The sequence below is a fragment of the Anas platyrhynchos genome, chromosome 9, assembly GCF_047663525.1.
Source record: "Anas platyrhynchos isolate ZD024472 breed Pekin duck chromosome 9, IASCAAS_PekinDuck_T2T, whole genome shotgun sequence".
Taxonomy (NCBI): domain Eukaryota; kingdom Metazoa; phylum Chordata; class Aves; order Anseriformes; family Anatidae; genus Anas; species Anas platyrhynchos.
In genome coordinates this window covers 4,442,011-4,455,478 of record NC_092595.1, presented here as the reverse complement: position 1 = coordinate 4,455,478, position 13,468 = coordinate 4,442,011, and the positions used below count along the sequence as shown (strand labels likewise).

The 13,468-nt window shown below is 44.8% G+C and overlaps 1 protein-coding gene across 17 annotated transcripts in view; it reads left to right on the top strand.

Moving 5' to 3' along the window:
* The window catches only part of MECOM (MDS1 and EVI1 complex locus), a 313,866-nt gene that overhangs the window by 278,314 nt on the left and 22,084 nt on the right, over window positions 1-13,468 (top strand). For 13 of the 17 annotated variants that reach the window (XM_038183527.2, XM_038183529.2, XM_038183532.2 and 10 more), the window contains 4 exons: window positions 672-888; window positions 3,483-3,630; window positions 4,483-4,639; window positions 10,492-11,848. In XM_038183527.2, the coding sequence (XP_038039455.2) occupies window positions 672-888; window positions 3,483-3,630; window positions 4,483-4,639; window positions 10,492-11,848 (1,879 nt within the window). The remainder of the gene's footprint in view (window positions 1-671; window positions 889-3,482; window positions 3,631-4,482; window positions 4,640-10,491; window positions 11,849-13,468) is intronic. The other 4 variants (XM_038183528.2, XM_038183530.2, XM_072042306.1 and 1 more) reach the window with 2 other exon arrangements.

The window sequence follows — 13,468 nt, the reverse complement described above, 5'->3', positions numbered from 1 at the left end:
GATTGGGATGCCTCAGAATTTGTCCCCACTTCCAAATGCTCCTCCTGCCTTGCAGGAGGAGTGGGATAGGAAGTGGGATAGGAAGGCACAGTGGGCTGTAGGATATCAGCTGGATGCTCATTAGGTTGCAGTTTATGCCAATGTGGCCATTTTACGAATTCTGAGGGATTTGGGGACTGTATATAGGGGTCTTCCAGGGCAGGGCATGGGTGTCAAGGGCTGTGCTTTCTTATACCTGCCTGTACATTTGCAGCAGTATCTTCTGCTCTCTGAATAAGAGTTTGGGGATTATTCATTTATTGTAACTTGGTGTGGGTTTTCTTTTTCTTTTCTTTTTTTTTTTTTTTTTTGGTGGTGGCTTTAGTTGCTAAAGTTGTCACCCTTTTTAAGCATACTGTTTTCCATGCCTATTCCATCTGGTTACATCTCAGATCAGCCTGTATCAAATTCATGAGAGGAGTTCTCTGCAGTCACACACAAATATGTGTCCCACAGGGCTAATTTAGGAACAGATTGGACCAAAGTATTGTTGGGGGAAAGCAGTCTTAGGGGTGATTTCTCTGGTGCAATTCAGTCCTCAAGTAGGCACCAATTATATCCATTTGAGATTTCAGCCAGACTCCTGAATGACTGAAAACTGATGCAGTCTCACCAACCATTTTGTCTTCCAGAGGAGCGCCAGTATCGCTGCGAGGACTGCGACCAGCTCTTTGAGTCCAAGGCTGAGCTTGTAGACCACCAGAAGTTCCCCTGCAGCACACCTCACTCCGCGTTCTCCATGGTGGAGGAGGACTTCCAGAAAAAGCTTGAGAATGAGAACGACCTTCAGGATGTGCATGAAATCCAGGAGTGTAAAGAGTGTGATCAAGTCTTCCCAGATTTGCAAAGGTAGGAATTAATGCTTAAAACGTGGTTTAATAAGGCAAATTCTGCAATGGCTTCAGTCAGATCGTGCAGGGCATCAGCCATGGCAGAATCTTACACCTTTTGATGAATAAAAATTCACTGCTTGTTGGTGTTTTAGAGCATGGAAATTGATGGAGTCTCAATAAATGAGAAATTCAATTATTAATAGGGACCTTAATTTACGAACTGGATCTTCTGATAATCAGAACTTTAGATGGCATGAGTTGGGCTGGTGGCAGTAAAATCAGAGGAGTGATTATAGTTCAGATGAAGTGAGTTCTCTTTCCCATTTTTGGGTAGAAGTTACTATGGGCATATGTCCTTGAAATACGCATAGGTAAGAATGTAAATACAAAGTAGAACTTCATATGCTGAAGTTAATTTAAGTGTTCGTGTCACTATTTTTTGGTGGCTACTTAACACAATGTATTGCAGTGCAGCAAATTTGGCAAATTACTGAAAGGTATTGAGAGGGCACAAGAGCTTCTGCAGTACATCCCTCACAAATTCACACCTTAATGCTCTCACTTTGAGGATGCAGGAGGGTTCTAGCAGTTGTGCTGAGGTATCTCAGCAGGCAGATGCTGGGTCAGATCCTCTGCTGTGATGAGACAGAAGAGTATGTCGTATGAAGACAATTGATAGCAGCAGCAGATGTGGGCCAGTATCTTTTGCTTTCAGGCAGGGTCTGTGCAGCAGAATCCATGCTCCTACAGCTTCTTCTTTCCTGTTTGCACCACGTGGGTACAACTTAGGTAATTGTATTAATTATGCACTTTTAGGGACAGCAGTGCATTTATTTGCATTGCTTAAAAATTACATGCCATTTCAATGTGGACTTGTCCACTAGTAGAATACTTTATTCAAATTCATGATTTTTGTAGAAATCCTTACTAATCCATGGCTCAGGATCTCTTTGTGTCTGTTGAGGTGGGATGCTAGCATGGATTTGTGCATGCACAGGGGTTGTCCCTTGGGCCATCTCATCCTGGATGTGCCAGGTGCTGATTGTGCAAGGTGGAGCCCTCTTCCCCAAACCCCAGCCACTCCCAAGCTCCTGCTGGCCAAGCAGAGGCTGCTCGCTGTTGTGCAGGCGGTCAGTGATCAGCACCTCGTGCAACTTGACCGTTACACCTCCTCAAAAGTAACGACACCAAAATGAGAACACGATGTGCCAAACGTTGCTCCCATAGGTCAGCCACACCGAGTGTGAAGTTGTGCACGCGCAGTGCCTTGCTCGCTGCCTGCTGCTGGGCAGTTTCCAGCTCCACGTGTCTAATTTTCAGTCCGAGTGATTGATGCAGAAGGGCTGATGTCAGTAGAGAAGTTGAAAGGGCTGCAGCAGGGTGGGTGCGGCACTAGTTGGGGCTGACATTTCTCTACATCGTGAGTTATTTGGTGTTAAAGCTCTTTTCTGCCCATGAACCAGAGGACAATATCTAACATATGGGAATCATTGAACAAATGTAAATTTAGCTTAAAATATTAAATATTGAAGAGAAAGGGCAGAAAACAAAGAACGAGTCATCATAAATAGATGGGCAGCACTGTGAGAAAGAGTGAAAAATGAGAGAGAATGCAGTCATTCTCCGAACTCTTGAATTATTGAGAGGCTAATACACCACAAAGACAGTTCACAGCAAAAAAAAGTACAGAAGCATGCTATATACAGATTATATAAAACAAAAGGCCCGAATGAGCCATGCTGGAGGGTGTGCATAATTAAATTGAGAAGGAGCTGAGTGTGAAGATTGAGGTCTGGACGTTCGTGTGGGGGCCAGGAGTGCTCTGGTTCTGATGGTGGGTGGTGTACTCACATCAGGTGTTTGGGAGAGCGGGGACAAGGCTCTCTCTAGGTCTGGCTGAGATTGGTTTACCAGTGCATGGTGGAGATGCAATTGTTCTAGAAATGTTAGCAGGCAAGGCCCGAATTTTTAATTGCTGCAGATGAATACTAAAAGACAAATTCAGAGGTGAAAATGACTTCAAAGACATGCAGAAGAAATCAGGTAGAAATTGAATATCCTACTAACAGACTGAACAAACTACTAAGAAAAGAACTACATAATTGAACACAGTTAATAAGCATCAAAGATAACTTTACTCTTAATGTGCTGTATTCAGAAGCTTTGTTCTGCTTGCTTGTGCCCATTCTGTCCTCCACCAGTGGAGTTATTCCGGGCTACTCCTGCTGTAAGAAAGATTGACTCCCATCGTAGGAGTGGAGCTGCATCAGGTGATAGGATCCTAGCTGTTGTTAGAGTGAGAGCAATAAGGTAGAAATGATTCAGACTGCAGGGAGGAATTACCAGAGTGAAATATTGAGAGGTGGATGGAATAATCTCCTTGGGGAGTGATGGAAGTATCATCTCCTGGAGCATTTGCAAGTGGCCCAGCGAAACATCAGCCGATGTGTTCCTGTGGCACAGAGGGGATGCTCTGCCTCCCAGCAGGGACAGGCCTGACACACAACGGGCCTGGCTCTGTCAGGGTTGGACCTTCAGGGCTCTTTCTTTTTTTTTTCTGTGGTTATCTGATCTGCCAACTGCTGGTAACCCCTGCTCCTGTTTCCGCAGCCTGGAGAAGCACATGCTGTCCCACAGCGAGGAGCGGGAGTACAAGTGCGACCAGTGCCCCAAAGCTTTCAACTGGAAGTCCAACTTGATACGTCACCAAATGTCGCATGACAGCGGCAAGCACTACGAGTGTGAGAACTGTGCCAAGGTACAGTGAATTTGTGGGCTGCCCGGCATCTCTCGTGTCGCTGAGCTCGCAGGGGCAGCTGGGGTTGGGATACTCGAGGGCGTAGTGCTCCCGCAGTGCTTCAGCCCATTTCCCAAGGGTTTAAATCTTCACTTTGTATTTGTTAGCTTCCCACCCCTTTTGATTTGGAAGGACATTACTGCAATATAAATCCAAATCAGAAAAATTCCAGTTTTGGACTGCGCTGAGCACAACCATCTCATCCCTAGGGCATCTGTATCACTTCCAGCACGGTGCTTGCTGCACAGATTATTTGTATAAAATTTCATCGTACCAGATTCCCAGAGCCTGAGCTTTTTGCTTAAGGACTTTCTCACGTTTAAGTACATTTGCTGCAATAATGGGAAATTTGCATTGAGCTGACATTTGTAAGTTGCAGCAAAACCCTAGACACTGGGACTGAGAGTGAGATTTCCTGCTGCCATGTGCCCAGCAAAGTATTTCTATTGCAGTAACGTCTGGAGGTTTCACATAGCCATGGTTTGACTCGTTTTCTGTGGAGGTGTTGCTCAGGAAGTCACTGGCCTCAAAAGCATGACTTCTAATTGCAGGGGCAAAAGCTTCTGCTGTGGTGGCTGCATAGGGGTTAACAGCTCCACCAAATATTTGGCTGATCCTGGGAAAAAGAGGCCCCGTCCTGCAGGCACAGCTCCCGCTGATGCCCATAGGCTGTGTTGAGGTGCAACAAGCATCCACCGTTTTTTAATCCTAAAAAGCTCCCAGTAGCTTTGAGGTCTGAATTCTGAAAGACGCTTGTGTTAACTGGCTTCTTCTGCAGTTAAGTTTCTTGGTTAATGAGTACTCATTTCCTAGCAGGTTTTCACGGACCCCAGCAACCTCCAGAGGCACATTCGTTCCCAGCATGTTGGGGCTCGTGCTCACGCTTGTCCAGAGTGTGGCAAAACGTTTGCCACTTCTTCAGGCCTCAAACAGCATAAACACATCCACAGCAGTGTCAAACCTTTTATATGTAAGTCTTCCACTAAACGTCTTTGGTTAAGTGTATTTCTTTTGTCGAAAAGCAGCATAATCTGCAAGCAGGAGGTTGTGTTGTTCTTCCTTGGCTTCTCCCACTGGTTTCGTGGGGGCTGTGAGTTATTAAATGAGAATTGGGTAATTCATAGTCCGATGCACAGCATTGCTTTCATATGACTTTCCTTTCAGGCAGACACTGTGTGATGTATAAATGCACCTCTTGTCCCTGGGATATTTTTCCACGCACAGATGCAAAGAGCAAGTGGGGAGTGAGATTTGGCAAGAGGGAGCCGTGCTTTGCACCACGCTGAGCTGGCTGCTCTCCTTCCTGCTCCTTTGGAGGAGCAGCAGCCCCTGTGCTGCATATCTGGCCCTGCCACGCAGGGCAGCATTAGTGCTGGTGCTGGGGAGGGAGGACAGTGCCAGCAGGGGCAGGGAGGGTGTCCCATTCAGCTGGAGGGATGGCACAGTCTGGGTGTGTTGGGTGTTAGGCAGAGCCAGCAGGACCTGAAAGCCTGCTTTGCTTTAGAAATTTAATTTTGGGCCACAGGGTCTCTCCAGCAGATAATGTGAGTTTTGCGGGAATTGGAAAATAAACCTTAAAGCCATTGTATATCAGCCAGAGGAGCTTGCCTCCCTGCTCGAGGCTCTTTTACATGCCCTGAATTTAAGTATTGGGTTTAGCTATTAGAGCTTTGCCAACAGCTGCTCCAACAATAAAACTTGCCTGATATGTGGGCCTGACTCCATACCGGGCTATAAATCAGGTCCTCAGAGTCCCAAGGGTTGTGTTTGCTACTTGGCCAGATCCTGGTGTGAGATTGGGGAATCTGGGTGCACAGTAATGTTGCAAGTTGCTTTCTCTCCCTTTCACCAGGGAAGCAGAGGCAAAAAATATTTAAGAATGCTGTTCTTGCTAGCGCTAATGTCCTCTACATACTTTTCAGGCACCTGCTATGGCTTAAAAAGCACCTTATGAACACCTCCCTTCCTTGTTCTCTGAACTTCTTCACCTTTTCCTGTTCTCAAAAAGAATTTACCCAGTTTTCATCCTGATGCTTTTTTTCCAGCAGTCTGCATTTTCCATACTCCTATTTCACACCAAGTCTGACAGGAGAAGTGGCACCCCTGCCAGGCAGCATGTTAGGCACGGCAGGTTGCTGTTGCAGCAGAAGACAGCAAAGCTGCAGCTCCAGCTGATAATGCACGGTCCCGTTTGCTGGAGCGGGCAGCTGCGACTGGGGCATTTGCCTCCTCAGCATATAGAAACCTAGGGAGCTCTAAAATGCTTTGACGCATGCTTTGGGTCTTATAATGCCTCGAGGGGAGCAGTAGTGGCTTGCAAGACTAATTTATGGGAAGTCTGTGTCTCTGCCATTGGGTTAGATAATCCTTTTGATGGGCTTCTTCAACAAGAAGATGTATAACTAACCTGATCCAGTAATAAACATCTCTAATAATTCTTAGACCTAGGATTACAGGTTAAGTAATTATACTTTAAATTTATACTTATTAAACAACAATAGTTTCTGGCCCAGGTAGGGAACCTTCAGCTAGTCCTCTTGCAGCCAGTGCCCGGCATGAAAATGCGAAAGTGGCACCTCTCTCAAATGAAATAATCCTAAAATGTTTTTGTTACTATTTATTCTGATAAATCAAACCAGCAACCAGTGCTCGTGAAATGCACAGTATGAGAGATGAAAACCCATTGAGCAATCCCTGAATAATAGCCATGTAATTACAGAACAAAAGGGTTTGGAGACCACATGTTGGTAGGCTTTGCTGAGCAATGGGAGGGAGGTAGGGTCACCTCAAGGAGATATCTGTTTTCCACCAGAAGGCCACACACCATGATTTACTCTACCAGTCTGTTTATGGCAACTGTCTCTTATTACAGTACACCGCCCAAGCTTGAGTGAAAACTCACCAACACTAAGGTAATTACTCACTGCCTTCGCAAAATCTCCAGCCTCTCCAAATAGAAACCACATGCCATAATAGACCGAACATATTCAAAATAGTACTTACAGTAATTTTTTTTAATAAGCAGAAAATATGCAAACTTAACTGCTGGCTAATTTGGGGTCCAGAGACGATCGCGGTACGGAGCGTGCTTAAGCACGAGATGAATTTCTGCAATCTGGGAGACAGGCTGGGAGTTTGCGTTAAACCTGGGTCTGTGCAGCAATAAAAGCTGCGAGGAGGGAAGCTTCCCTTACAAGTTAGTTGCTTAAAAGCATGGCGCTAAGATTTAAAGGATGTAATAAGGTGTAACAGGAGAAATCAAACCCAGCTTCTGTTGCTTTGATACGTGGAAGCAATTAAAGTTGATAACCGTCCCCCATCCACTACATTTTAAGCAAAGCTTTACTTGGAAATAAAAGTCATGTGGTGAAAAAGAGGTAGATCTTGTAACAGGGACCTGCCTGAGTAGTCCTGGCTCCTGGGACTCCCGTGGAGGTCGGGGCAGCACAGGGGATCTGCACAGCTGATCTCCTGCAGAACTGGAGGGCGTTGGGTGCCAGCTCTCTGCTGCCACATCCCACCTGGCTTCAGGGGACAGCCCCCAAGAAGGAGACTCCTCTGGGGGCTAAGGACTTTGGACCTGTCCCCGACATTTCTTTGTCGACCTTGAAAGCCCGTGTTTTTAATAGGCTGTTAAATGCAAGAGGCACCTCATTAAATAGCTTTAAATAACTGTCAGCCTCGGAAAGGTGAACTCCTCGGTACAACAGCTAATTGTTTCATCAATATAATAATAAAAAAAAATGTATATTTTAATGTTTTTACCATTATCGATTTGATTTTGTTTTAAAGCTGAGATCAGATGCATTAGTCAAATGAATATTTTGCAACACTCTTTAACAGTCTGTAAGGATCTCTCTTTGCATTTCTCCAGGAGTAGAACATATCTCAGTTCTGTTGACTTTTGAGTAGTTTAATAGAGACTAATAAATGGATAATGTATCAAGGCTCTATAAAGGAGAACTTACCAACTCTAGGACGACTAGATCTGTGCCAAGAAGCCCCTTTTCCCCCAGTTGCTACTCCGACTGCAGCATTACATTTAATATAATCCTGTGGATAAGGAGCAGGCCCTTAACACAACCTGGTAGAAAATCAAAAGCCCATAAAATATGATTTATTTTAAATGATGCACTATCCTGGTTTTGTAAAAGCATGTATTTTTAAAAGGGAAAAGGGGGATTTTCTTTTTCTTGAAGAAAAATACTTTGCCTGATGCTCTGCTGTAATGTATTGGGCATAACTCCATCAATGTGGATGGAGTTTTCCTGCTTGGATGTGATGGGAACTGGCCCGTAATATCCAAGATGAAGGTTTTGCAAACCTATGGATGTCCTCACTCAAGTTGTACCGTTGTGGTCAGTTTAATTTTGGTTTCTGTGATCAGCAATGAAGTGGGAGGAACTTTTTGTGCAAGAGCTCAGCAGTGATGGTGAGGGCTGCACAAAGCTTCCGTAAGCTTAACTGGGGGGGCCTGATGCTGTACCTGAGGTATGGCAATGAGTTTCTTTGGGGTTAGAAGAGATCTTATGCCTGGGATGAGGCTAAAAATAGGAGAAAATAGCAGAAGATTAGGGATTTATATTGCAGAAAATAAACAACAAATAGTTCTGTACTAAATAAAAAATAGTTTCATATCAAACAGGCAAATAAAATATTTTCCTAAAAGAGAAACAGAAGGCACTTATTAAGAAAAAATCAAACATTTTAAAGGAACAAGAGCAGCTCTACTCTACTCTACTCTACTCTACTCTACTCTTTTTTTATTCTTCTTCTTCATTTTTTTTCTTTCTCTTCTGTTTCTTTCCTTGTGAATGAAGATTTCCAACAGGAACACTAACTGATATACAGCAACAAACATTCTTCCTGAATTACCGCATAGCAAATTTCCTGTGCTTGGGCCCAATTCTGCGCTCTTTACCCCACGAATTGTCCCAGGGCTGTCAATGGGGCGTGAATAGGGAAAAGGGGTGGGTGCAGCGTGGGCAGGATCAGGCCCTCGAACAATGGGAGCATTGTTGCTGAGATATGGAGCAGCCTACTGAAGAGGTAAACAGTTGAGACATGACAACAAGTGGTCAAGTTTCTCAAGGGCAGCGATCTGGACGAGCAGGAAGGTTAGCGCAGGCCCCGGTGCGAGTGGAAGTCAGGGGACGTGATTGCAGTTCATGGGAACCAACAGTGCAGGATGGGATACATTCAATTCAGTTTCCTTTGCAGGCTTAAAATAGAGCCATTGTAAATTATGTCAGTCTGTCTCAAATCATGAAAATGATTGTTAAAAAGGCCTCAGAATACACAATGTGTATTGTTGTGTGGCTTTGATGTGTGAAAGATGAGAGCCTATGATATAACGCAAATTAAATAAAAATACAGTGGCAACATGCTTTTTCCTGGCTGGGAAAAAAAAAGGGGGGGGGGATTTATTACAGAGGGATAACACTGCTTACTGATAATGTTGTTGCCTTGTTTTTAAACAAAGCTGGAGCTGATACCAGCAGAAGCAAGTTAGTCCAGAGGCATGGAGAAATATTAGCGTGTTGAAGAGCACAGCACATAGCGCAGCTGGGGACTTGCCTGCTGTCCCTGCTCGTCCGAAGGGTGGGAAAAAAGGCCAGAAAAAAATCATAAAAATGGTAACCTACACTAAATGTAAGAAGGGAAAAAAAGCGATGTAAAGATTTTATTGGGAACTAAAAAATTTCCATTGGCTTCATCGACATGATTCAGTCTCCACAGTGGTGCATCTTGCCCTGTGCTGGTGATGGGGTGACTTTCAGCCTCCTGCTACCAAAATTGCTAGCTGGAAGCTGTGCTGCAGCACAATGAGTGTCGCAGGCCAGCTCAGGCCCAGGAGATCAAGGCAGATCTCCCCTTGGCTTTCTCCAAGTGCTTCTTTTGTGAGGCTGAAGTTACTCTCATCCCAGAGGAGCTTGAAAGGAAATCCATTGAGCTGTTCTGAGCATCGGACACGCAAACAAATACAGCTGCATTTTTAAAGGAAATTGTTGTTGAAATACGGTGTATTTTTTTCATGTGTAAGAAACAAATAAGCAATATTAAGACTAGTAAAGTTATTAAAACATGGATTTATAGTTATGGCTTCTAAGGCACCTGTAGGGACCGTATGCATTACACGTATAGAAATGCTTTGGGCATGCAAGAGTACCAGACTGAGGTTACTCGAGAAGCTGTAGCCTGGGCTTTTATGAGATTAACTTCTTAATTGTAAATCAAAAATAATGTCTGTTAACAATAGCATGCCCTTGGAAATACCTGGTTGTCTTCTCCTTTGCCTCTTTCATTTCCTTGGGTCTTGCAGGCTGAGAGCTCTGCCAGGCAGCTCTGTCTGTCTCCTGCCTGGCCCTGCAAATGTTTCTGGCTAACTCACACATATGCACGGTGATGCTGATGGAGGCATTTGGGGACATGAGTGCCTGCTCATCAGGAGCACCGTGGGTTCATCTGTGTCACAGCACCGAGCCACAGCTCGTGGCAGGGCTCTGGGTGCTAATACAGTGCAAAATAATGGTATCGAATGTGAAATGCAAAGAGCAAACAAGGAACCAAAAGTGTTATCTTTTAGTGATTTCAGACCTGCTCTGGTTTGTTGGAGGGGGTTTTTTGGTGCTGTCTTTAGACATTTGTCTGCTTGGATGCCTTGCTTTGGAACAGTACAATAGCTTTTGTGCACCCAGACTTCTCCTTAACGGCTTCCTAATTGACATTTGGAGGGTAAAAATGGTTTTATTTGCAAAATTTTGAGGGTGGGGGCAATTACCATAAAGCCTGAGATGTGTTGTTGTTGTTGTTTACATACAGGTGAGGTCTGCCATAAATCCTATACTCAGTTTTCAAACCTTTGTCGACATAAGCGCATGCATGCTGATTGCAGAACCCAAATCAAGTGCAAAGACTGTGGACAAATGTTCAGCACTACGTCTTCCTTAAATAAACACAGGAGATTTTGTGAGGGCAAGAACCATTTTGCAGCAGGAGGATTTTTTGGCCAAGGCATTTCACTTCCTGGAACCCCAGCTATGGATAAAACGTCCATGGTTAATATGAATCATGCAAATCCGGGCCTTGCTGACTATTTTGGAGCCAATAGGCATCCTGCTGGTCTTACCTTTCCAACAGCTCCTGGATTTTCTTTTAGCTTCCCCGGTCTGTTTCCTTCAGGCTTGTACCACAGGCCACCTTTGCTACCTACTAGTTCTCCTGTTAAAGGACTACCGAGCGCAGATCAGACAAACAAAAGTCAAAGTCCCCTCATGACCAGTCCTCAGATACTGCCAGCCACCCAGGATATTTTGAAGGCACTAAATAAGCAACCATCTGTAGGGGAAAATAAGCCAGTGGAGCTTCAACCAGAGAGGTCCTCTGAAGAGAGGCCGCATGAGAAACTCAGTGACCAGTCAGAGAGTAGTGACCTTGACGATGTCAGTACCCCCAGTGGCAGTGACCTGGAAACCACCTCTGGCTCTGATCTGGAAAGTGACATTGAAAGTGAGAAAGAGAAATTTAAAGAAAATGGTAAAATGTTCAAAGACAAAGTAAGCTCTCTGCAGAGTTTGGCTTCAATAAATAATAAGAAAGACCACAGCAATCATTCCATTTTCTCACCATCTTTAGAGGAGCAGACTGCGGTGTCAGGAGCGGTGAATGATTCTATAAAGGCTATTGCTTCTATTGCTGAGAAATACTTTGGTTCAACAGGACTTGTGGGGCTGCAAGACAAAAAAGTTGGAGCTTTACCTTACCCTTCCATGTTTCCCCTCCCATTTTTTCCAGCATTCTCTCAATCAATGTATCCATTTCCTGATAGAGACTTGAGACCGTTACCCTTGAAAGTGGAACCCCAATCACCCAGTGAACTCAAGAAGATCCCAAAGGGAAGCTCTGAGTCTCCCTTTGACCTCACCACTAAGCGTAAGGAGGAGAAGCCCGTTACTCCCATACCCTCAAAGCCAGCAGCTCCGCCTGCGGCAAGCCAGGACCAGCCTCTAGATCTGAGCATGGGCAGCAGAAGTCGAGCCAGTGGCACAAAACAGGCCGAGCCTCGGAAAAACCACGTCTTTGGTGAAAAGAAAGGAGGCGACCTCGAGCAAAGGAAAGCGTCCGAGTCCTCTTTGCAGCACGCCCGACCGACTCCCTTCTTTATGGATCCCATTTACAGGTAACGCTGCTCTCTGGCACCCTTTGGTACAGCATTTAGGTCTGCACGGGACAACCCCATCCCCCTTCTGCTGACCCTACAGAGGTCACTGCAGGGGGAAAGGGGCAGGCTGCTTGCCAACCTGCACGCCCTGGGTGCGGTAATGCCGTAATTAGCAAGTTGTCATTACTGCCCTACTTGCACTGAGTTGTCGGTTTAACCTGTGCAGCCTGATGTGCAGGACTGTAGCCCGTAGATGCATTGGCATCAGTAGTAAGTGGTTTTATATTTACTGTGTGTTTGACAGCACTGGTTTGCCACAAATTACTTTTCTTCCAAAATGCTTCCAACCTGGCTTTACTGCCTCCTGCATCTTCTCTTCCCTGGAAATCAGAGTGCATCCCAAAAGGCTGCCAGTTGTGCACCACCCTCTTTGTTCTTCCTGAATTAAATGGCAAGATCTCATAAGTACAACAAGAAGCAAATTTATCCTGAGGTGTACAAAAAGTATGGAAATTGAGAGTGATTTCTGCCCCTTTTAGCTTTGATTTGAGTAATGGCTGGATTTATCTAGGCATTTCATTAGTATAATTGAAGGCACAATGTCCCTGTGTGTACAAAGCCTAACCATGGGTTAGTTAATCTGATCTACCTTACGAATCAATGGGAGCCTTTGTGTTGGCTTTGACGGGCACACAAGCAGACACCGTCAGTCAAGCCAGGTTTTGAAAACCAGTTGTAAAATCCCGACCCCTCGGTGTCTTCCAGTAGAGCTGACACCAATCTCCCTGGGATCTGGATTTCACCTACATCCTGTGTACGTCAGCCCCCGTTTGTGCCCTTTGCCTTTCTGCTTCCATATCTGCAATCAGCTGAAGTCATGCATCTAAATTAGTCTAGGGGAATATCAGCCAAAAAAAAATGTTTGTTTATAATCTAAATGACCAATTTTACAGCCTATTGTTAAAAAAGCTATGTCCATGAAAATGATTTTAATTTGTTATTACTTTATCTAAAAAGAAATGCTGCGGGCGTAGTTCTTGCACAGTGCTCTCACCTAAGACAACAGGTATTCATTGTGAAGAAACACGGTCTGATGCTATTTATTGAGATGATTTTATTTCTGTCAGATTGATATCTGTATTAGACCATAGGTGTTTGTGTCACGGTGATTTTAAATGCCTGAAGCAGTGGAAATAATGATTCGTGTTTTGTGGTCCTGTACTACAAACTAACAAAGCCTATAGAAATTCTGGCAACATAGTACAAGGGTGCTTGTTACCGAGCCTTCCTTTGCCATGAATTACATCTACGGAAAGACAACAGGGTCTGTCCCTTAAACTGTACACATCAGTGACAGAAAAAGCAAAAAGACCTCAAATTTCCACACTGCTTTCAATCACCCACACTGTGCTTCACAGCCTAAATGCACACATTAATTGATCACAGTCTTGCTTGGTGGCAGGTCAGCTCCAGTGCCTTCCTGCAAGCCTACATTTCTCGTACAGCCCCATTTAGGGCCACCTTAGCATGCACAGAGAATGGTCTCCAGGATGGTGACGGTGAGGTCTCGCATGGGCAGGCGAGAAGACACCTCTTGCTCACAGCTCCCGTTGCCCTGAATTCCACTCCTCTGAGTGG